Source organism: Phyllostomus hastatus, unplaced genomic scaffold, assembly GCF_019186645.2.
Source record: "Phyllostomus hastatus isolate PE091 unplaced genomic scaffold, TTU_PhHast_1.1 phas_contig_495, whole genome shotgun sequence".
NCBI lineage: Eukaryota > Metazoa > Chordata > Mammalia > Chiroptera > Phyllostomidae > Phyllostomus > Phyllostomus hastatus.
The window spans coordinates 9,971,112-9,993,584 of NW_025333895.1; the positions used below are offsets into that span (position 1 = coordinate 9,971,112).

A 22,473-nucleotide genomic window follows, 5' to 3' on the forward strand; every position below is an offset into this window, starting at 1 on the left:
AACCTGCAGCCTCACACTGGGTTAAGGGATGAGTGGTCAGGGCCCGTCTGCTTACTTTCGAGTGTGGCGGGTTGTCATGTGGTCCCAGGATTGCCCCGTGGCCAGGGGCCCTGCCCTTCTGCCCTCCCCGCCCAGTCCTGGATGGGGTTACTGCCTCAGTGCGCCCTTGGGGGCAGAGCAGCAGGAGACGGGATCAGCCAGTCCTTCTGTCCCCAGCTCCTGGGCCTCTTGGGCTCAGCGTCGTTCATCTCGGACAGTTCAGCCGGGTGCCCAGCACAGCCCTGTGGAGCCACGGCCTTTTGTGCTCGGACTGCTGGGCGGCGTCAGGGTGTTCGGCTTCTCCCCATTTAGCCTTAGGTTGTGCCATCTTTTTCATCTGGGTTTTCTGAGAAGACGTGCTCCGTGAGTTGGCAGTTTCCCAGCATCCTCTCTGCCTCCTCCTGGCTGGTCGAGGTCAGCAGGACATGGCTGGTCAGCATGCTAGTGCGAGGCCCGGTGCTCTCTGGTGTCAGAGACTCCCCCAGCCCAGCTGCCCCGGTGCTGTCCCTGCCAGGGAGGCCCAGGGCTCACCCACCCTGGGTCTACAGTGGTCCCCTAGTGAGGGACCCCCGCCCGGCTGCCTGGCCTTCGGGCCGGCCCTGCGTGCCTGTCCACCCGCGGGAGGCCAGAGAGGCTTCCAGGGACGGTGGCGGTGCCGTCCGCACAGTGCGGCCTGTGGGCAGCATCCTCTGGGAGCACCTCCGTCCGTCCCTAGTGTCCTTCAGGCCCCGTGCCCCCTCTGCCCTCGCAGGCTGCCTCCTTCAGGAAGCTCGGGGTGAGGTCGCTGTGGGGGTGGTCCCGGAAGGTCCTGTTCTTTCCCAGCTGGGCTGCACAGGCAGGAAGGATGAGCGAGTTCACATGTGGGTCCGAGTGCAAGCCGCACCGCCCCCTCACCGCCGCCCAGGACTGTGGGACTCAGGCCGTAGGCGGGGTGCCCCAGTGCTGGCGCCAGCCCCGCCCCTGCCCCGCGTGCAGTTGAGAACAGGCAGGGCAGGCTTCCTGTGATGAGGCAGGTGCGAGTCCCCTGCTAGGGGCCTGCTGCAGGGCCGCCCAGCGGTTGTCCTGGCGTCCTGCGTGCCGCCCCCCACCCCCCCCCGCAGGAGGCACCCCGTCCTCCAGCCCCGCAGCCCCCCCTCTGCCCCCTGCACAGGGCCTGCAGCCCCCGCCTGTGCGGGTGTCCCTGCTGCCCGGTTCTGCACCTGGTGGAACTGGCACACGTGAGTTCCTCTCAGTGGTTTTCAGAAGTATCTTAAACCCTGGGGCTTTTCTAAAACGTAAAACGTCGTTGAGAACCTCACTGTGTGAAACCAGCCATCCTGGCACTGCACCATCCAGAAGGGCCAGGCCCCCACTCAGCCTCCCTGCCGCTGCGCTCCGCCACCCCGACGCTTGGCCCCCCCCCCAGTCCTCGCAGCCTGCCGCAGCCCCTCAGGGGCCTCTTCCCCCGAGGTTGGGGGCTGCCGGCGAGAGTCGGGTGGCGGGGAGGTCACTGGGCCCTGCCTTGTGGCTGTGCTTCGGCGCCCGACACACTGGATGTGCGAGTCACTGCTCCTTCGGGTGATAAGTGGGGACGCCCTCACCCTCTCCCTGTGACTGAGTGAGTCCGCCGTCCTGGGGCCTCGCTGCCCCACTGCACTGGTGCTCGGGAGCAGGGCTTCCGGGGTCGGCGGTGCGTCCACACGGCCCAGCCTGTCCTGGGAACTGACCGCACGGCCTGTGGCGTGTCCCCTGCTCCGTCTGGGCAGCTCAGGACGGTCACCTGTGCTGTCGCTGCGGCGTGGGGGTGATGTCGGTGGTCGGGTCTTGAGAGCTGTCACCTGCATTGGAAAAACAGTTGAATGGCACTTCTTTCCCTTCTTGTCTCCTTTTGACTTTTTTTTTTTAGCTTCCTTGCCTTTTGTTTTAGCAGCTGCAGTGTCTCGGAAGAAAAAACGAAGAATGGGAACCTATAGCCTGGTTCCTAAGAGAAAGACCAAAGTGTTAAAGCAGAGGACGGTGATTGAGATGTTTAAGAGTATAACTCATTCCACTGTGGGCACCAAGGTAAGGAGGCCGCTGGCGTCGACCACCCGGGCACGGGGAGGCCCGGCTGTGGCTCGAGGGCGAGTGCGAGGTGGCTGGTGCCTGGACGACCTTGGTCCCTTCCCGAGGCCCCAGGCTGCACCTCCTGTCTGGGGCGTGCTGAAAGCCACCTTGCGCCCCCCACACTCCCCGCCGCACACCCCGCGTGCCCCACACCCCCTGCCCTGGCAGGTTAGCAGGTAGCCCCGCTCCCGGGCTTCACGTCACGGATGCGCCCCCGCCCCTCTTCCAGAGTGAGCAGGACCTGGGCGATGGCGCCCTGCACGTGAATGGGGAGAGCGTGGAGATGGACTCGGAGGAGGACGACTCCGAGGAGCTCGACGAGGACGAGGACCAGGGGTCCGAGCAGGCGGCCGCGTTTCCCCCGGAGGACAGCAGGACTTCCAAAGAGAGTGCGTCGGGTAGCGACCGCACCCAGAAGGTGGGCCTCTCCCTGCCTCGGTCCTGAGGGGGTGGTCTGGGCCGTGCCAGGCTGCCCCTCCCCTGTCTGTGCCCAACTTGGGTCTTTGCCTGGTTCCTCAAAGCTTCAGGTGGTCCCTCTCTAGCAGGGACGGGCTCATCTCCCTGCACAACGGTCATTGAAAGAAATGTCTGAGCTCTTCAGCTCTAGACGGACAGGACTTGGTTGGTGGATCCCAAGAGCCGTGTGCTGTGGGCCTCGGTGTGGCGCCCCTCCCCCCACACAGGTGCAGCGCTCCCTCCGGGGGGTGGGACTGGGAGCCCCTGTCCTCCTGTCCTTCTGGTGGGAGTGAGCGGTGTCAGGGCTGCTGAGGCACCCGCAATCTGTTAGTGCCTGGTGCATGCCCATGTGTCCACCCGAGGACCAGTTTTGGGGGCTGTCGATGCGGTGATTCAGTCCCAGTGGTCCCACTGTGGCCCCTGCCTGCTGGGCACGGTCCGCAGCTGGTGCTGGGGCTCAGCCCAGGGCCAGGGTGGCTCCGGGGCCTGAGCAGACCGGGATGCCTGGGTGCACGTCTGCCGTCCGAGGCCCAAGGGAGAGCTGGAGCGCGTGTGGCGTGCTGGGGAGCGAGGTGGCGTCGGTGGCTGTGGTTTCACTGACCCACGGAGCACTGAGGGGACTGCGGTCACTGTTAAGCCGGGCTGTTACAGCCAGTGACCGTTCTGCGAGCCCCTGCGAGGTGCGCGTTGCTCACTGCTCTTCCGGCTGCGCGCCTCCAGCAGCGTCCGTGGACGCTGTGTGTGCACGTGGGGTCGGGCGGTGGCTCCAGGGCACTGGGGTCCGGCCCTCGGGTGGCTCTGCGCACCGGGCTGCTGCTGTGCGAGCCCTGGCCCCGCGTTCTCATCAGGACAGAGCGGCCCTGCTCGCTGGCGGCCCAGCCCTGTGTGGACTGACGCAGCGCCTTGGGGCACTTGCCATGTTTCCTCTGCCCTGTGCGCCTGCGATTCGCAGGGGTTGGGTTTGGTGACGCAAGGTAAACTGGGTGGACTGTATGGGGTGTAAATCACATCTTGAAGCGCAGACTGTGAGGTTTCTCTCAACGTGGTTATTCACGTGTGTCGATGGCATTTATTGGCTGATTTCCTCTCCGTTGCTTTCTTTCTTTTTTTTTTTATTTAATTTTAATCATTGTCAAAGTACAGTTTTCTCCCTGTTACTCCCAATCCAGCCCACCCACCCAACCCTCCCCACTTCCCGCCCATTTCCACCCCCCTTAGTTTTTGTCCCTGTGTCCTTTACACTTGTTCCTGCAAACCCTTCCCCTTTTCCCCTGAAATTCCCTCCCCTCTTCCCTCTGGTCACTGTCAGTCTGTCCTCTATCTCAGTGTCTTTGGTTGTATTTCGCTTGCTTGTTTGTTTTGTTGATTAGGTTCTACTTATAGGTGAGATCACATGGTATTTGTCTCTCACTGCCTGGCTTGTTTCACTTAGCATAATGCTCTCCAGCTCCATCCATGCTGCTGCAAAGGGTAGGAGCTCCTTCTTTCTCTCTGCTGCACAGAATTCCATTGTGTGAATGTACCACAGTTCTTTGATCCACTCATTTACTGATGGGCATCGAGGTTGCCTCCAGCATCTAGCTATTGTAAATTGTGCTGCTATGAACATCGGGGTGCAAAGGTTCTTTTGGATTGGTGTTTCAGGGTTCTTAGGGTAGAGTCCCAGCAGTGGAATCTCAGGGTCAAAAGGCAGATCCATTTTTAGTTTTCTGAGGAAGTTCCATACTGTTCTCCATAGTGGTTGTACCAGTCTGCAGTCCCACCAGCAGTGCACTAGGGACCCCTTTTCTCCACAACCTCTCCAACACTTGTTGTTTGTTGCTTTGTTTATGATGGCCATTCTGACTGGTGTGAAGTGGTATCTCATTGTGGTTTTAATTTGCATCTCTCTGATAGCTAGCGATATTGAACATCGTTTCATGTGTCTTTAGATCCTCTGTATGTCCTCCTTGGAGAAGTGTCTGTTCAAGTCCTTTGCCCATTTTTTAGTTGGGTTGCTTGTCTTCTTAGAGTGGAGTTGTGTAAGTTCTTTATGTATTTTGGAGATTAAACCCTTGTCTGACGTGTCATTGGCAAATATGTTTTCCCCTACAGTTGGTTCTCTTTTACTTTGATATTGTTTTCTTTAGCTCCACTGCTTTCTAAAAAGCTACCTTTGTCGTATACAGCCTGGCAAGTGAACCTGAGTCTGTTTCTAGATTCTCTGTTTCGATCGAGGTTTTCATCTGCAAGACAGTGCCGACACTGAGTAACTAGATGTAGCGACACAGGAAAAAGTTGAACGAATGTGAGGCTGATCAGAATGGAGACACAAGGCGGGGTGAGGACGACGGAGTGGCTGGCGGAAAACAGACAGACGGCAGAACAGCGGTCGGCCGCAGCAGTCACCAGCGAGCGTTGGTTTGGTGTGGGGGCCGTCCCCGGGAGCTGGGAGTGGCGGGCAGTGTGCCCGCCCCTGCGGGGGAGACTGGCCTGGCCGGCGTGGTGGCCACGGAGGGGCCCTGACGGGACTTGGGGCCGGGAGAGCGTGAGTGTGCGCCAGAGCCGTGTGCCCTGCTCAGCGCGTGCACTTGGGTTTGGCGAGTGCTTTGTGACGGCGTGGACGCCCGGGTTCAGTTTGCGGGGGTCGGGGCACCACAGCTGTGTCCCCCTAGGCCGAGTCTGGGCTGGGATGGTCACCCTGACACCCTCCCCGTCTCCACAGGGTGTCTGCTCTCGTTCTTGTTTGTTGCGCAAATGGAATCCCGCCGGGGGCATTTTTTGAAGTGGGGCTTATCCAGGCAGTGTTGTGTCCGTGGGAATTCTCTCCACTGTCAGTTCGTCTTCGCCGTGGTGGCACAGGGGCTTCTCCAGCCCTCTCCGGTCTCCGAGGGCCTCTCTGGCGCCTGGGGTCAGGGCACCCTTGGGGAGCGCTGCCTGCCTGGCGGCCGTTGCCGCTTTGCTGCCTTTGTGGCAGCTGCACTCTGGCCAGGACAGCTCTCCGACGGTGACCGTCACCAGACAGCACACACGTGGACGGAAGTGCTCTGTCGCCCTCCGTGGTTTTTAAGGGAGTGAAGGGTCCTGAGGTCAGAAGGCCCGAGAACCACCACGAGACACGCGGCCGTGTTCCGACGGCGCGTCCTGTGGTTGGTGGTGTTGGGACTGTGTTGGATGGTGTTGCTGTGAGCACACGTGGCTGTCGGGTGCCCACCTGTGAGCACAGCTGCGTGTCACGTGAGCCGCAGAGACACAGCGCACAGCGTCCCGCTGAGGTCTCCACTGGCCATCCACCAGGTCAGCGTCGCCATCAGCCCTGCCTCTCCCGAGTCCCAGAGCCTCCTGCTGGCCTCCTGCTGGCCTGCGTTTGGGTGCCTGTCTCTGTGAGGTGCCTGCTCAGGGCTCAGCAGTCTGTCTGTCTGTCTGTCTGTCTGCTGGTTGGTTTCCTGTCCTTTCTACATGTTATTTCGTGGGGCCCTGGTTCAGCAGCTCCCTTGGGGCATCATCCCATGCACCAAACGGTTGTGGGTTTGGTTCCCGGTCAGGGCATGTACAGCAGGCAGCCTGATTGGTGCTTCTCTCTCACATTAATGTCTCCCTCCCTTCCTTCCTGCCTCTCAAGGCAGTAAAGGCACGCCCTCGGGTGAGGGGGAAAACCATTCGGTGGGAAGTGAGCCCCTGTTGTGGTGCCAGCATGGTACCCCCTTTCACCTTCTCACCGGTGCGACCAGCACTCGCCATTCAGATTGGAAGCAAGTCACATGGCCCGGTCACCTGGCAGGCAGCTGGGGGTCAAGGGCGTTTTGGGTGCTGGGTTGGGGAGAGCTGCACTCCCACTCCCGGGCGTGAGGCAAAGCCAGGCCTGGTAACCGGGGCCAGTCCCGCTGGGTCAGGGTCTCCTGCTGGCCTCCCAGTGGCTGAGCCTGTGCCCACCCTGGGGGGCGCCCTACCGCTCTCCATCCCAAGTCGGGTCCTGGCTGTGTCAGCTGCGTCGGCTGCTCCCCCTCCCCCCAGTTTCCCTGGGCTTCAGGGCGGGCCTTCTTCTGCACGGCTGCCGTGCTGCTGGCACCCAGGGGCCCTCGCAGAGCCACGTCCTCCCTCCCTTCAGTCATCTCGGCCGCCGCCGGGGCCAGGTCGTGTCTGCCCGTTTTCTCCGGTGGTCCCCTGGCTCGGTCTCTGCACCGTGAGAGGCTCCCCGGCGGCGTTTGGAGGCAGCACGCTGAGTGCAGCCGACTGAAGTCAGCAGAGCCCTGCCACGGGGCCGTGTGCGTGGTGCGGAGCGCTGCAGGGCATCTCTGACGTCGGCAGTGCCGGGGGGGGCGTGGCCACCTCTCCCCACCCCAGACGCCGCTGCACTGGTCACCCCGGCGGTCTTGGGAGCGAGGCGGGAAAGAAGCACCTGAAGTTCCAAGGACAAGGGAGAAGTGTGCTGAGAACGGAGTCGTCCCTCTACAGAGTCCGAAGAAAGCAGCTGAGAAAGTCTCCCCGCTGGTGAGCCGACCGTCCCGCGGTGAAGACAGAACCACGAGTTCCTTGCGTGGGCGCAGAGGCCCGTTGGGGACAGGGCGGCAGCGGCGGCAGTGGTCTTGGAAGACACCCGGACGGGACTCACTGAGCAGGACGCACTGGGGGACGCGCCCACTGCCGGGGCGAGCTGCCTCGGGCGCAGACCGGGCGTGGGGCTTTGGGAGGTCGGGTCTGAGAGGCACACCACAGCGTCGCTCCTGGAGCCACAGAGGATGGTTGTAATTGTTAAAAACCCGGTAATTGTTCAGTGTTGCCAGTGTACTTAGCAACAAATTTAACAAGAAACGTTTGTTGCGTGTAGAGGAAAACTGGGAGACTTTGCCGGAAGGTTAAACAGGCAAGTTCGTGGGAAGACCTGTCGTGTGTCTGAGCAGGCAGGACCGGTGCTGCCTCCCCGGGCCGCCCACAGATGCAGGGCGGTCCCCCCGGAGTCTCTGGGCTCCGCGGCAGCGGGTGCGGGGGCTGTCCACAGCGAGAGGAGTGGCGGGGGCAGCAGTGCCAGCCTGGGCCGGGGGCTGGGCTGGGGGCTCGTGAGCCTGGAGCAGAGTGGGCGGGGGAGTCCACAGCCAACCATTGGCGCGGACAGACAGTGTTCGCTGTGATGACGCGTTTTGAGTGGGCGTCTGGGGATCGTGACTTTTCAGTGAATGTTGCTGGAATAATCGACTGGTCTTTGGGGGGAAATAGACTGGACTCTGCTCATGGGCACGGAACCGTGGAGCCTCCTTCCTGGGTCTGGACGGGGGCGGGCTGCAGTCTGCGTGGGTGAAGACCGCCCCACTGGGTACTTGGAAAGGGTGGTCTGGGTTGGGTGAGCTGCTGCCCAGCAGAGCCGCTGTTCAAAACAGTAAATTCCAGATGCAAAGTGTCAGCACAGAATGCTGCCCGGCGGCAGGAAATGTTGGGAACTATTTTTCTGATGTCCAATGAGGAAGGCCTGCTTGTGCACGGCACCGACCCAGAAGCCAAGAAGGGAAGGACGGACACGCGTGACCGGTCCGGAGGAAACCTCCGAGGTTCCGTGTGGTGGAATGCAAGAAGCGAAGCGTGCAGGACGCAGCGCAGCCGTGTTAGCACAGTCAGCGGGCTGAGCGCTGGGGTCCCGCGTGTGCGGTGCCTGCGGGTCGCAGGAGACCCGGAACCCAGTGGAGCGCAGTTGCAGGGGAGGTCCCATCGGGCACGGCGGGTGAGACGGGAGTGGGGTGACGTCGAGGGAGGCGTTCTCTCTGCCCGGGGACACGTGGCCCTCTCGGGGCTGGCGGCGCCTCTGGGCACAGCCAGCACTGTGCTTGGAGCTTCCCGAGCGCCCTGTGCAGATGGCGGCGCCCGCCTGTGGCCGGTCCTGGAGGGCCCTGGCTGGCCTGGGGCGCAGCCTGGTGTGGGGTTGCGAGGGGCCGTCGGAGCCGATGGAGTCGCTGTGAGCCCCACGGAGCCCGGCCGGCGTGTGGGCCCCACCTCAGGGCCCGTTCACCCCGAACAGGTCCGCGTGCCGGGTCGGCGGTGTCGGGGGGAAGGGCGTGCGTAGCGGCGGGAGTGAGGTGTACGTGGTGGTTTGGTGTGGCAAGAACTCCAAAACGTGTTTTTAGTGAAAGTGACACAAAACTGTGTGGCGACCGCCGTCCCAGCAGACAGGCCCCTCGTGTGTGCAGCCCGCATGCTCCATCTTGACTGTGAGGCCCCCGGGGCTGGGCTGGGCGCACGGGGGCGGGGGTTCACTCTCTGTTACCTGGTGGTCTCTGAAAATGTTTTTACTGTGTGTTTTGTTGCTTTGTAGTTCATGAGCTCTGCCACACACAGCACGCGTCAGGTGCACTCGCCTCTTACTGAGCGGTGGTCTGCGGCGGGGGGGCCCCGCCACCTCACAGACTGCCCCCATCTCCAGCGTGTGTGGCCAGTGTGTGGAAAACGTGCTCTGATCAGACCGCTGCCGCTGAGGGGTCTCACGAGTGTCTGTTCTCTTTTCGGCCTGGCGTGCGGCTGGCCAGATGGACGGAGAGTCAGAAGAGGAGCAGGAGTCGGCCGGCACCGGGGAGGAGGAGGAGGAGGACGGAGACGAGTCTGACCTGGTAACCAGCAGTGCACTCCGACTCGTGTTCGTGGCCGAGGGGGTCGGGAGACACCGGGCTCACGTGCGCGCTGCGAGGAGGCGGGGCCTCGAGGACACTGGCAGGAGTGGGCCGGCCTTGCGAGAGGGGCCGAGAGACGCCCTGCGGACGGACGGCAGGGGTTGCCTGGGGCGGGTGCCGGCGCAAGGGCTGTGAGCGGAGGAGGTTTGAGGTGTGGGGCGGAGCCTGTCGGCGGGCTGGTGTCGGGGCAGTGCGGGGCGGGAGCCAGGACCAGTCAGTTGCTACCGGTGGGCAGGCAGGTGGCAGCTTCGTGGAGGCAGGACCAGGGCAGGGCCAGGGAGCTGGGAGTGGGTGGGGCCAGGGCTTGGGAGCCGCGGCCGGGGCCCGGAGCGGGCCTCCGAGCTGCAGGGCTTCGGAGCGCCCTTGGGAGACACAGGGTGGCCGGTGGTGGCGGCTGGTCACGGGGCAGGGGAAGGTGAGGGAGTGCATGGAGCCTGGGGCAGTCGGGTGCAGGGACAGTCTTGGGGGTGGTGCTCGGTGCAGCTTTGATGGCAAGGGGCGCCCGAGGGGTCAGGCAGCGGGGCACAGGGCGGCGGGCCGTGCGTGCCCACCCTGGGGCGGTCGGAGGCAAGGCCAGCTGCTGCACGTGGTGTCTGTCTGTCTGTCTCGTGAACACTTTCTTTGCAGCTGCTCGGTGCCCGCGGCAGGCGGGCGGCCGTCGGTGCTGCGTGTCCGTCTGTCACTCGTGGCAGGTGGACGCCCCTCGCCTGGGTGCTAGAAACACACGCGAAAAAACCCCAACTGCCGGGAACCCGCCGTGCTCCCGTTTGGCGACAGGCCGCGACACGGGCGCTGGCACCGGCCCTGCCGGCCCTCGCCTCTCGGGCAGCGCGCACCCTCTGCCGAGACGCGGCCCCGCTGAGCCGCGGCGCTCCCGAGCGGGGCTTCCTCGTGCGTCCTCTTGGTGCCGGGCTCGGGGGACCCACACGCTCCACGTCGGTGCTCCTGGCCCCGCATTTGTCCTGTGAGACGCCTGGGCCTAGGGGGACGCCTCGTCTGGGGACAAGCCTGGGTGTCTTTGCGAGTGGGACCCCGAGCAGCGTCTGAAAGGGAGGGGACCTTCTGGTTGGAGAGTCAGGGCAGAGCAGGGGTTTTGTTCTCCCAGGAAGCAGAGCGGGCGCACGCGGGCTCTGTGGGCCCCTGCTCAGCGTCTCCTGTCTGCCCTCTGGTCCCCAGAGCTCAGAGTCCAGCATCAGGAAGAAGTTCCTCAAGCGGAGAGGCAAGCCCGACAGCCCCTGGGTCAAGCCCGCCAGGAAGCGGAGGCGGAGAAACAAAAGGAAGCCCAGCAGCGTGCTAGGTAAACGCAAGCCCGCTCTGGACCCCTGGGCAAAGCCGGCCCGGATTGGGGTCTCCAGGGTTTCATCTGGTTCTGTTTTTGTTTTCCCTTGTTTTTATGTTTTAAAGAGATTTTTATTTTGTTTTTAGAAAGAGGGGAAGGGAGGGAGAAGGGGAGAGAAACATCAATGTGTGGTCGCCTCTCACATGCCCCCATCAGGGACCTGACCCACAACCCAGGCCTGTGCGCTGACTGGGAATCGAACCAGCGACCCTTTGGTTCTCAGGCCGGCATTCAACCCACTGAGCCACACCAGCCAGGGCCATCTGTTTTTTTAAAAAAGGAAAGCTGTTTGAAATCTCTTTGGTAGAGACACTCAGGTGACCCGTAAGTGGCCTTCTTGTGGCTAACGTGTGACATTCACTGGCTTCCTTGTTGGGTGTTGAGCTCATGGGGCTTGTGTATCAGCTTCCCTGTGTGGCTGGGGGTCCATGACCTGTGTGGAAGCCCAGTGTCCTGTGGGTGGCCTTTGGTCTTCTGGGCAGACCCCTGCTCCCGATGGCGGAGGCGGGCGGTGGAGGGGGTGTTCCTGCGGCAGCTCTGCTGCCGAGGGCTCGCGTCAGACACGGGTGTGTCCCTCAGGGGCCTCGCTGGTGCGATCTCCTCGCGCTCCCAGTCGTGGGCACCCCCCCCCCGCCCCCGCCAGCCCTCCGCCCCCGGGCACCTGTCTCTGCGGGCGGCCGGCACTGCCGACCGTGCATGGGTCCTTGGGCAGGTGCCTGTCCCTGGCTGCTCTGAGGGTGCCTGCGGGAGAGTCGGCCGTGCCGTGTGCAGACCGGGGTGGCCAGGCGGGCTCCAGGCTGGGGCTGTCCACGGCGTGTGCCGCTCGCCGGCAGGCAGGCAGCTGGGCTGTCTGCGGTCTGGGGCTGCTCCGCAGGGCAGCCGCCGCGCACGTGGCGCGTCCTCCTCCGTTGAGGAGACGCCCGCGCTTCTCGTGGGCGTGCGTTTGGACGGCAGTGGCTGAGTCATGCTCTGTGTCCGACTTTTTAGGGGACCGTTCACCAAAGCACGCACCCTCTTCCCCTGCCGCAGAGCAGAGACCGGGCCCTGTCCTTGCCCGTCCGCCATGGCCGGGCCCCTCCGGCGCCGCTGGTGGCTGCGGGGCGTGTCCGTGCCGACACCAGGGTGCACGTGGGTTCTTCTGCCCCTTCTTTTGGAAAAACGTGTCTCTTGTTCACCTGGAGTCAGGCGTGCGCCACCTCTTCTCAGCCGTCTGTGGGCGCGTGTCCCGTGAACGCGGCACCTCGTCCTGGTGTCGGGGTCAGAGTTGTGCCTGTCGTCCTTCCACGTTCGTGGTCTGTGATCTTGGACGTCTTGACGGACTGTCAGGGGCAGAGAGCTGGTCTTGTGTTTCCCTCCCGGAGTTTTGCACTCGCAGCCCTTGCCCTTGGGTCTCGGGCCCACTGTGGGTGAGTGTCCGTGGTGCGAGGGGGCCCAGCCGACAGCTGCGTGCAGACGGGCACCCAGTGGTCCCCACATCGCCCTCTGGGTGGGTGTTCGAGTCTCACCCTTCCAGTCTTGCTGACGCTGGGCGGGCCGTCCTTGGACGTTTAGTCTGTTCCGCCCATCATCCATCCATCTGTCCATCCACTCTTCATCTGTCTGCCCACCCCCCTCTGCCCGCTGTCTTGGCAGCACAGCGCTGCAGGACTTGCTCTTTCCCACGGTCGTTTCGGGGTTCTCCCACCTCGCTGACGAAGACGGTGCTCAGGCAAACGGACGTTGGGGCGGCGGCACCGGGAGGCCCGTGTGGACGGGTCGCAGCTCTGTTCTGTGGGAAGCGGCGCTCACGGAGCACGCACACGCACGTGCCTGCCCTGCCCTCGGTCGCTGGGCCAGCTTCCCCTCGCTGGCGCCGTGTCGGAGAAGGGGTCATGACGCGCGAGAGCCTTCGTTTCCCGCCACGCGTGCTGTGTGCAGACGGGGGGGTGGGCGGGGCCGGCACAGGCAGCGACGTGGTGGGGGCCTGGGGGGCCGCACGCGGTGGCGTCTGGTGGCTGTGCTGGACGGGTCACTCGCCCCGAGTCTGGGGCCTGGGGGGCCGCGTGGCATCGACAGGGGTGCTTCTGACGCAGGTTCCGACGGGTACATGTCGTCTCTGGGAAGCGCAGAGCCTGCGGCGCCGGGAGACAGCGCGGGGTACATGGAAGTTTCTCTGGACTCCCTGGACCTCCGTGTCAAGGGGACGCTGCCTTCACAAGGAGAAGGTGAGCACTGGGCCGTGACCTGGCCGGGCACTGACTCGCTCTGCTTGCTGGGTGTCGGCCTCAGTGTCGGCGTGAGGCCCGCTGGCGGCCGCGCTGGAAGGTGTGGTTAGAGGCATCCTGATGGCAGACAGACACGGGCAGGAGCTGGCGTCTCCGCGGCATCCCTGGGAGGACACACTCCTTGTTGCTGGGGGGCGGGCCGTCGTGCACCGCTGGCAGCACTGGCCGCCTGGCGTCCCCCGCAGACCGTCTCGGGAGGAGCGGCATGCGGAGCATGTCCTCCTTTTGGGGGCAGCGACCCTTGCCGCCGCGGTCGGGTCGGCGGGGCCTGGCGGCCCAGCAGGCCGGGCTGCAGTCTGGGCTTTGGCCTCCTCCCCTTCCAGTAAAGTGGGCCTGGGAGAAGGATGATGCGCCGTCTTCTCCTGAACATTCCTGGCCCGATCCTGGTTTTCCCAACATCTCCTTCTCTTGCCGTGGGGCAGGGGGTGCCCAGTAGGAAGGAGACTGTTGCCACACGCTCCCCAGTGGGATTGGGTGTGAGCCTCTGTGCCTGAACCCCTAAAAGCAGGTGGGAGACTCTGGGGGGAGAGCCTGCAGGCGGGCACAGCCGGCGCGGGTGCCACCTCTCTGTGCACTTGGCCCCCCGGCTCTGAGAGCGGGGCGCACGAGTCGTTCTTGGGGGCCGGGCGGTGCCGGGTGCCAGCCTGGCCGCCGTGCCGCTTGTGTTTCCTGCCCCTGGGGGCGGGGACTGCGTGGCGCCAGGTGGAGCGGAGCCAGGCACGCCTCCCGCTGGTGCCGACGCGCCCGCGTGTGTGTGTGTGTGACCCAGGGCTGGCCGGCGGTCCTGACGCAGGGGAGACGGACGGCCTTCAGGAAGTGCCCCTCTGCAGCTGCCGGATGGAGACCCCGAAGAGCCGAGAGATCACCACTCTGGCCAACAACCAGTGCATGGCCACGGAGAGTGTGGACCACGAGGTGAGCGTCTCTGTCGCCCGGCAGGGCTGCGTCCGGGCGGGAGGTCCGGGGCGGGCAGGTGCCAGCGGGGCATAGGTGCAGACGGCCATGTGTGTGGCGTCGTCACGGCCTCATTGCCCGCGAGTGTCACGCCTCGCCGCAGACGCAGACCTGGACGGGCGAGTGGCGGGGCTGCGCCCGAGGCTAGTCGCCCGTGAGCCTCACGCGCAGCCTGCCCACTTCGCAGAGGGCCCTCCCCAGGGACAGCGGGCGCTCGCCCTTCGGACCCTGTCCCCGGACTCGCCGTCACCAGTGCTGAGACGCGTCCCTCCCTCTGACCGCGTCCTGGCCATGAGCCGGCCTTCTGAAGCAGGCCCCGTGTCCTGCAGAACGTCACGGGGTGTCTCTGAACGGAGGACATTCCTCTCGGGGCGGAGACCGTGGCGACTCCCCGTGGCGCGGTGCCCCGTCCGCAGTCGGACGCGGGTGGGGAGGCCGGCCGTCTCGGTCTTTCCTCAGAGTCCCCGCTGCCGGCCTGGCAGAGGCCCTGGGTGCGCCGGGCACCTTCCCGGACCCTGGGGTCGATGGCGTTCTTTGCTGTTAGGTCGTGCCCCTTGGTTCCTGTGGCCTGAGCGCTTGGTCCCAGACCCGAGGGAGTCCGGCCCTCGCCATCTCAGCTTTGCTTTGATCTGCTTTCGCCAGCGTGCCTCGGAGCCGGGCACCGCCCCGGCAGCCCGGCAGGAGCGGCGCCGGGATGCGTCGGGGTCCGAGCGGGGCCCTCAGTACCCTCCTGCCGCGGCTCCTCAGCCTTCTCCTGGCGGTGGTGCGTCCTCACTCCGCCGCCCGAGCCGCCCTCCTGCCGGACGCTGCGGAGCGCCGTGCGGCGGGGTTCCGGCCCGAGGACCGGCCCTCGTCTGCCGGGCTGCGGGCCCCGAGCGGCGCGGCGCCTGTAGAGGCAGCCGTGGTGCCACGCACCACGCTCTCCCCCTGTCCGAGCCTCCTGCTTCTCTCCCCACCCCCGGCTCCTTCGGGGTCTTGCTGACTCACGGCCTTTTCCGTATTCAGCGTGTCATGTGCGTGTTTGTTACAACGTGAAACAAGACCACGCGAGACGGACAGAGGTGCTCGCTCACGACCACGTGGGACACAGAGCTGGACCCTGAGGGGCCGGCACCCTGACCTCGGTCGTGGTCACCCTGGTCCCTGAGTGGTTTCACCGTCCATACGTGTGGCCCTGGACACTGGTGCCCGTCTGTCGCCTTTTTTTAGAGATGGGGGGGGGGGGACGGGGTGGGGGGGCATCGATTTGTTGTTCCACGTACGTTCGTGCTCTCGCTCGATGGCGGGTCCTCGTGTGTGCCCTGAGGGGGCGGAGCCCACAGCCCTGGCACCTCGGACGGAAGCCGGGACCGGCTGAGCTCCTCGGCCGGGGCGTCGCCCATCGGTCTTAGATTGCCCCTTTCAGCCTGGGGGTCCTGCGCCCCGGTGCCGTTCGGCATGCTCGTCTGCGCCACCGTCTCCCCCTTGGTGCGGCCCGGACACGGCACTCGGCTCTGCCGGCTTCCTTGGGGGGAATCGCCGGGGCCGCCGGCCCAGTGCGGGCCGCGTCGTTCGGCTGACCGGTGTGTCCGCTCCTGGGGCTTGTGGGGTGGCCACCCGCTCGCTCGCTGCTTCCGCCAGCTGGCGCAGGTCTGCATGGAGCCTCGCCCCCTCCCTCGCCCGGCGTCCCCCGCCCCGCGCTTCCCGGCTCGTCCCCTCCGCTCGCCGTGGGCTCGCACGCGAGGGTCTGCTCCGGGGGCTTGAGTTCTCCGTGGTTTGTCCTCGCTGCTCAACCTGCCCCACCCGTGGGCCACGGGCCCTCTGCGCAGGGAGCCTTCCCGGATTCGGCGGGCTCACGGGGAGAGGTTTGGAGCCTGCCGCTGTGTCACAAAGGGCAGGCGGCATTTTGGCCGCGAGCAGACCCGTGGGCCTCGGCGGTGCGGTCGCTCCCGCGGTGCTGTGAGATCACGCAGGGCCCAAGGCCCTGCTGCCGGCCTCGCTGGAGCGCCTCCGTCGCCATGGAAGGCGGTTGGGGCTCCCCGGGGCCGTCGGGCTTCGAGGAGACGCCCGCGTGACTCTTGGCGTGGCGCCAGGGAGGCGCGGCGGCACGCTTGGGGCGCAGCAGCAGTGGCGAGAGCCCAGCGCCCATCCCAGCATGCGCCACAGAGTGTGCGAGCAGCAGAGGACAAGGCCGCTCTCCTCGTTACAGGTCTCTTTGTTTTGAGAAATATTTTTCCATTGAAACACTTTTCTGTGTTGGCACGTGATGGGTGTGTTGCTATCTTTAGGTAAATTAATAACTGAAAGAGTTTCGGTTTCCCACGTGGCAGGTGTTGGTAGGTGTGCCCCTTTTGGATTAAAGCTTTTCGGGACAGGACTCTTGTGATTCTAAGAGGAAAAGAGCCTGAGACGGGAGGCTGAGAACTCCTGGGCCTGGTCCCCTCCTTGCTTCCTCTCTCGCCCCCCGTCCCGCCCTGCCCCGCACCCCTGCACGCCGTCCTGGCAGCCTCCCCCTGCGCCCCGTGCAGGTTGTGGGGCGCGTTCCGCAGGCCGGGTGCTCTGGCGCGCACAGCCCTGTGGGCTTGGCGGGGACGCGGACCGCCTGGCTGTTCTGGTGCCGTCCTGCGCCTGTGTCTGGGAGAGGCCGCCCGGCCTCCTCCTGCCCTCTCCTGGCTCTGGGTTCTGTCCCCCCACGGTCCCCACGGAGTCTTGTGGCTGCAGTGACTGGGGTTTGTTGCGTGTGGGTGTGGGCTTTGCTGTCCACTTGCTCTTGCTGTTTTGTTGGGGCTCCAGGAAATTCTGGGGCCGCAGCCCTTCCCTCAGGTGACTTCTGTCTTTCCACGCCCCGCCTGTCTCGTCCTTGGGCGGCAGCGGCTCTTCAGCGACGAGCTCCCCTGCCTTGGGGCTGCGTCTCCCGCCAGCTGTGCCGAGGCACGGCTCGCACGGAGTCGGGGTCACAGTGGCCACCGAGGCGTGAGTGGTTCTCGGACCACACGGTGGCGCAGCACCCACCCTGCCAAGGACCTGTGGCCCGCGCTGCTGGTGCCACTCTGGCTCCCGCCCTTCGCCCCATTTCCGGCGGTGCCGGCTCCGCAGCCCCGGGCCTGGGGTGGTCGCGGCCCTGTCTCCTCAGCGACGGAGGCCCGAGGTCTCCGGGACGCCCCCGGGAGCCGGGTGTGCACAGGGTGCTCTATGAGCTGTCCGCCTGTTGTCCAGCGGCCGCTCAGACCACCCGCCTGACGGGGCTGCGGGCGCACGGGCCCCGCGAAGCAGCGTGACGGAGTCGGGCCGGCGCCAGCGGTCAGTCCGCTCCCTTAGCCCTCGGCCTCCGCGAGGACGTCCCTCGTCAGCGCTGGCTCTGGTCTTCACACCCACTGCCGGTGCTTCCGGTGGCTGCCCCGGGCTCACAGTGCGCAGCTCCGACTGCACCTGGCGTGCCGTGTCATGACTGCACCTGGCGTGCCGTGTCACGACAACGTGGTGGTGAGGCCCCCTCCCCTCCTGTCCCACATGGAGTTCGGTCTCAGACCTGCTGGAACCCCCACCGCAGGTCGCCGCTGTCTCTGCTCCAGACACCCTGCTGTTCCCCGTCAGGCTGGTTAGACACGACGAGCTCCGTGAGCGCACCTCTGCAGGTGCCCCTTCCCTCTTCCTGCCTGGTCTCTGACCCCAGGAGCTCGCTTCTGTCCTTGGGGTGCGTCTCCCTCTGTAGCCCCGGACCCCACCTCAGAGCTGCCTTGGGTCCATCACCCCGGGGACGCGTTGTGGGGGCCCCTGGTCCCGCACGCCCGCTGTGCTGTCTTCCGTCCCGAGTCCCCGCGCGGCCCTTCGCTGGGAGGGCGGGCCGTCGAGGAGGAGGGCAGGGCCTGGGGCGTGGGGCCCAGGGCTCCGTCCCTCTCGTCCACTCTCTCGTGCCCACACGCGCCGGGTGGGGGCGGAGCCTGTGTCAGCCGATCGGTCGCCAGACGGGCAGGGAGGGTCCTGTCGGAGGACTGAAGAGGCTGACGTTGGCAGGTGCCGGGCTGCCCCCCAGCCTGTCCCCGGGGCGTCCAGGCCTGGGGTCTGCAGCGACTCTGGCCAGCAGCCGTGGTCTGGCACTTGCTCTGGCTGCCCCGGCCACCTGGGGGCTCCAGGGAGTTTCAGACACTCACGTGCGTTCCGCACTGCCAGCCTGCGACAGTGGTCCTGCCCAGCTCGGTCCTGCCCGTGCACATCTGTTCGCTCGGTCGCGCGTGAGTTTGCACCCAGCCGAGGCCCCGGCTCGCTCGGGGTGTCGTCTTCGGTTTTGCCGAGTTAGTCGCGTGTGCGCGGATCACCCTCTCGTGGGGGCGCATGTCCTCGACCGCACACACGGGTTGTGATCCCACCCTGGACTCGCCTCTGCCCAGCCCCCGGCAGCCCTGCCGCTGACCCCGCTGTCGTCTGGTTGCAGCTGGGCCGGTGCACGAACAGCGTGGTCAAGCACGAGCTCATGCGCCCGTCCAGCAAGGCGCCGCTGCTGGTGCTGTGCGAGGACCACCGGGGCCGGATGGTGAAGCACCAGTGCTGCCCCGGCTGCGGCTACTTCTGCACGGCGGTAAGCACCCCGCCCTCGCCGCCCGGGCAGGGCCTCGGCCGGGCCCGGGACCCTGGAGGTCCGCGTGCGCACACACACACGCACGGCACGCCTCGGCCTCCTGCCCGGGAGCCGTGGGCTACGGGGGCCTGGCGGGGGGGGCCTGGGCGCCCTTGGGCCTTCCTCCTCTGAGCTTTGCGTGTGCAGCCCGTGTCCTGGAGGGCACGCTGTGCCTCCCGCACCGCCTTCACCCGCTGCTTCCCCTGGGCCCGCGTCGGCTGCTGCCTTCGCGTGCCCCTGCGCCTGCAGCGCGGGCTCCTCACCCCAGGGCCCCGCCGACTGCGGGGTGCTGCGGGTTCCACGCCCTCGTCCACTGCTGCCGCTGCTGCCGAGAAGGCAGGGAGCTGCTTCTGTGGGTTCCTTGAGCTTTGGCTCCGGCTTCCCAATTTCACCCCCTTTGCGCCAAGGAGAGGCCTCGCCTGAGGTCGCTGGGTCACCTGCAGCGCCACGGGGGCCGCTGCCGACAGCGCCTCCTCCGGGCGCCCTGGCCTGCCCTCCGCGGGCCCCTCCCAGGACCTGGCCTGACGGGCAGCCTCCCCCCAGGCTTGGACCGCCGGGGCCTGGCCTCGACCTCGGGGTGTGGGGCCACGTGGGCGTTCTCGGGGAAGGCCGCGCTGCGTGCCCCCCCCCCCCACAAGCTCAGTCGCCCCCCCCTGCCCCCGCCCCCCCCCCCCGTTCTCTGCCGGCCAGCCCGGCCCTGGGACGAACCCCGCCTCTCGCCCGCAGGGCAGCTTCATGGAGTGCCAGCCCGAGAGCAGCGTCTCGCACCGCTTCCACAAGGCCTGCGCCTCGCGCGTCAGCGGTGCCAGCTACTGCCCCCACTGCGGGGAAGAGGCCTCCAAGGCCAAGGAGGTGACGATCGCCAAGGCAGACACGACCTCCACGGTGACCCTGGCCCCAGGGCAGGAGAAGAGCGCCTCGGGGGAGGGCCGGGCCGACACCACCACGGGCAGGTAGGCGTCCGCTGTGCCCCCTGGACCCCCTGCCGAGCACACGCCCGCGTCTCTGGCAGGAAGACACTGCGGGGCGCAGGCCCCCCCCCCGCTCACCCGTCTGCACAGCAGCACTGCCCTGCCCACGTCGCTGTGAGGTCCAGGGTGCTCTCTGTGGGTGGCGGCTCTCGATGTGCGTGGATAACCGTGCACACACATCGAAGGCACTCGTGTACATGTGTGCATGCTCGTGCATGTCAGTGTGTGTGCACGCGCGGACCTGCACACCCACACGTGTCCGTGTTGGTAAACACCTGCACATGCCTGCACATGTGTGTACACACTCATTGGAGGTTTAGGTTAGCAGCTGCAGTCCGCGTTACGGCTTTATGTTTTAAAGGCCTGAGCTAAACACAAACATAATCTAAGCAACGAGGGTTCGCATTGGAAGCATGTAATTTTCTTCCTGAAAGAACCCAGGAGAGACAGCTGGGAAGCCCGCAGTGCCGAGAGGGGTCAGGGAGAAAAGGAGACGAGACAGAAGCACTGGGAGCTGGGAGCTGTGCTCCCTGCCAGCAGGGTCCGGCTAGCAGACAGAGCGGGAGGGAGCCTTTCCAGCAGCAGCAGAGCCCGCCCACGGCCGGGCGGGGGGGCACGTTGCGGGTGTCCCGCAGCGCAGAGAGCGCTGTGAGGCCGCACTGGGGGCCGCCGGGTGGAGGCTGGAGCGGGAGGCGCAGCAGAGCTGCGTGTGGGCAGGGCGTCAGCCCTGTGCCCTTCGAGTCCCTTCCCCGTGGGGCCCAGTCCCGGGGGGGCCGTGGGCTCGATGGGTCCAGCCTGAGGCTCGTGCCCAAAAGCACCTGTGGGCACGTGGCCTGGACACCCGGGGAACGGCGTCCCTGTTGTCGGTGTGACTGTTCTCTGGGACTCGGCTCTGAGCCGGGACTCAGCCTGGGAACTCTTCCTCGCGCCCAGGGGAGCGGTGTGCTTGGGGTGGGGGGTGGCGTGTCCTAGCAAACGGTGTCCTTGATTCCATGGTCTCCCCACAACTCAGCATTTCACGTGCTCCCCCCTCCCCAAAGCGTTGCCGGCCCTTCGCTCTCCGAGGATGACAAGCCACAAAGCATGGCTGCCCCGATACCCGAGAGCTTCGACCCTGCGGGGCCGGCCGGGCTGGCCAGGCCGGGACCTGGGAAGGAGACCTTGGAAAGCGCGCTCATCGCTCTGGACTCGGAGAAGTAAGGACCGCCTGCGCGTCCGGACACTCCCAGGGCCTTGCTCGGCCACGCTGCACGCCTGCTGCCCTGCGGAGCCCTCACTGGGCTGTCTGCACGCGGGGTCCTCAGGCCCTCGTGGCCTCGCTGCCGGCCAGGGTCCCACCCCCCTGGTGTCGGCACCCTCACCAGGCCGCAGGGCCTTCCTGGGAGGTCGCTGCGGCACCGCTCAGCTTCCTCGTCGGCTTGTTTGCCGAGACAGCACACGTGGTTTTGCGCTGCTTCAGTGAGTTGTTACTGGTGACTGCCCGTTGCCCTGAGAGCAGAAGGTAACAGCTTTGGAGGCAGAACAGGGACCGTCTCGGTGAGGGGCGTGCAGACACCCCCGCGTGCTGCCCACCTGCCGCGCTGACCGCACGGCCGCAGAGCCATCGGCCAGGCCCTGGTCCCTGCAGCAGAGGTCGGACCTGCCGGCCCCTCCGGCCTGCCTGGCAGCCCTCTGTCTGCCCTGTAGGAGGCCGGGTCCCTGCCCTGTGAGCAGCAGCAGGCGTCCTCGTCCGGGGACACTGCGGCCCTGGCGTGGGGGCGCCGAGCCCCCTGGCTCATCAGGCCGTAGGCCAGCGCGCGTCCCCTCTCCCCGGGGAAGCGGGTCCCCGGGCGGGAGAGGCGAGCGTCGCCCGCTCCTGCTTCGTGGACGGCTCCCGAGTCTCGGGCCCCGTCCTTGGGCTGCTGGTTCCGTCCCTGCTGGGCCTGCTCACCAGGCCCGCCCGCCTGTCCCTGCCCACCGCCGGGGCTGCCCCTGACCACATGCCCCTCAGACGAGCGGGGTGCTCCCGGCTGCAGGCCGCTGGGCACGCCGGTGCCGCCCGGAGAGAGCACCCGGCGTGCTGCGCGTGCCCCCCGGTGGCGCGCGGACACGGGGCTCGTGCGGCAAGGACCCTGCGTCACCCAGGCTGAGGGGCCGGGGCTGAGCCGAGGGCAGTGTGCCCTGACCTCGTGTCGGAGGCCAGCTCCGCGCCCCTCGGTCTGCCGGGGGCTCAGCCAAGGGTCGCTCTCTCCAGGACTCAGGAGTGGACACGCAGCGCAGGTGGTGATGCCGCCCTCGGCTTCGCAAGCCCGCCCCTGTGGCCCTGGGGCAGGGCCTGGCCCCGGCCCCTGCCGCCTCGGGGAGTCCGTGCTGGGGGGGCCCGAGCTGTGTGCCGCGCGCTCAGTCGGCCGCGTCCGAGTCGGGGGCCCTGGCCGCAGTGCCAGAGCGCAGCTCACTGCACCCCTGGGCTGACCCCGGCCTTTCGGCAGTGGGGCCCCCGGGAGCCGCTGTGCTCCTGTGTGCGAAGAAGCCGGCTGCTTGTCTTGCTCGCTGTTAGTGCGAGACGCCTCCTGCGGGGGGGCGAGACCCGGAGGAGCCGCTCTGCGGGGGGCGTGGCGGTGGCACTGTCCTGTGCTCTCCCCGCAGGCCCAAGAAGCTGCGCTTCCACCCGAAGCAGCTGTACTTCTCCGCCAGGCAAGGGGAGCTGCAGAAGGTGCTGCTCATGCTGGGTGAGTGCCTGCCCCCCCGCCGGCCCCGCGCCCCCCCAGGGCCCGCGCGGGTGGGTGGTGCCGCCGATGCCTCTGCCGCCCTGAGGGGTGCAGCCAGGGTGCCCAGCGGGGCGGCGCCAGTGTCCGCTGTTCCCACTTGGGGTGCGCGGGACGGGGGCTGGCCTCGGAGCCTTCCTCGGGCGGGTCGGGGGTGCTCCCCGAGAAGACGGTGCGGGGAGGGCGTCACCGGGGCCCTGTGCTGGAGCTGCTCTGGGTTTGCTGTTCCTTCGTTTTCGGGGGCAGGGGGGGGGGGGCGCGGGCGCCGGTGGGTGTGGTGATCAGCCAGCACGCCGGCTGCACGAGGACAGTGATCCGATTCTGTTCTCTCAGCTCTGGGCTTGACTTCCGTGGGCCGAAAAGGGCGACTTTAAAATCCCTTCGTGTCACAGTGA

At 66.4% G+C, this 22,473-nt stretch overlaps 1 protein-coding gene across 5 annotated transcripts in view; it reads left to right on the top strand.

Moving 5' to 3' along the window:
* The window catches only part of EHMT1 (euchromatic histone lysine methyltransferase 1), a 93,505-nt gene that overhangs the window by 48,088 nt on the left and 22,944 nt on the right, over positions 1–22,473 (top strand). The window contains exons 5-14 of one of the 5 annotated variants that reach the window (XM_045846147.1): positions 1,925–2,082; positions 2,354–2,542; positions 9,072–9,152; positions 10,389–10,509; positions 12,624–12,755; positions 13,585–13,730; positions 18,181–18,324; positions 19,090–19,316; positions 20,375–20,530; positions 21,960–22,042. In XM_045846147.1, coding sequence (XP_045702103.1) covers positions 1,925–2,082; positions 2,354–2,542; positions 9,072–9,152; positions 10,389–10,509; positions 12,624–12,755; positions 13,585–13,730; positions 18,181–18,324; positions 19,090–19,316; positions 20,375–20,530; positions 21,960–22,042 — 1,437 coding nt within the window. The remainder of the gene's footprint in view (positions 1–1,924; positions 2,083–2,353; positions 2,543–9,071; positions 9,153–10,388; positions 10,510–12,623; positions 12,756–13,584; positions 13,731–18,180; positions 18,325–19,089; positions 19,317–20,374; positions 20,531–21,959; positions 22,043–22,473) is intronic. The other 4 variants (XM_045846148.1, XM_045846150.1, XM_045846149.1 and 1 more) reach the window with 4 other exon arrangements.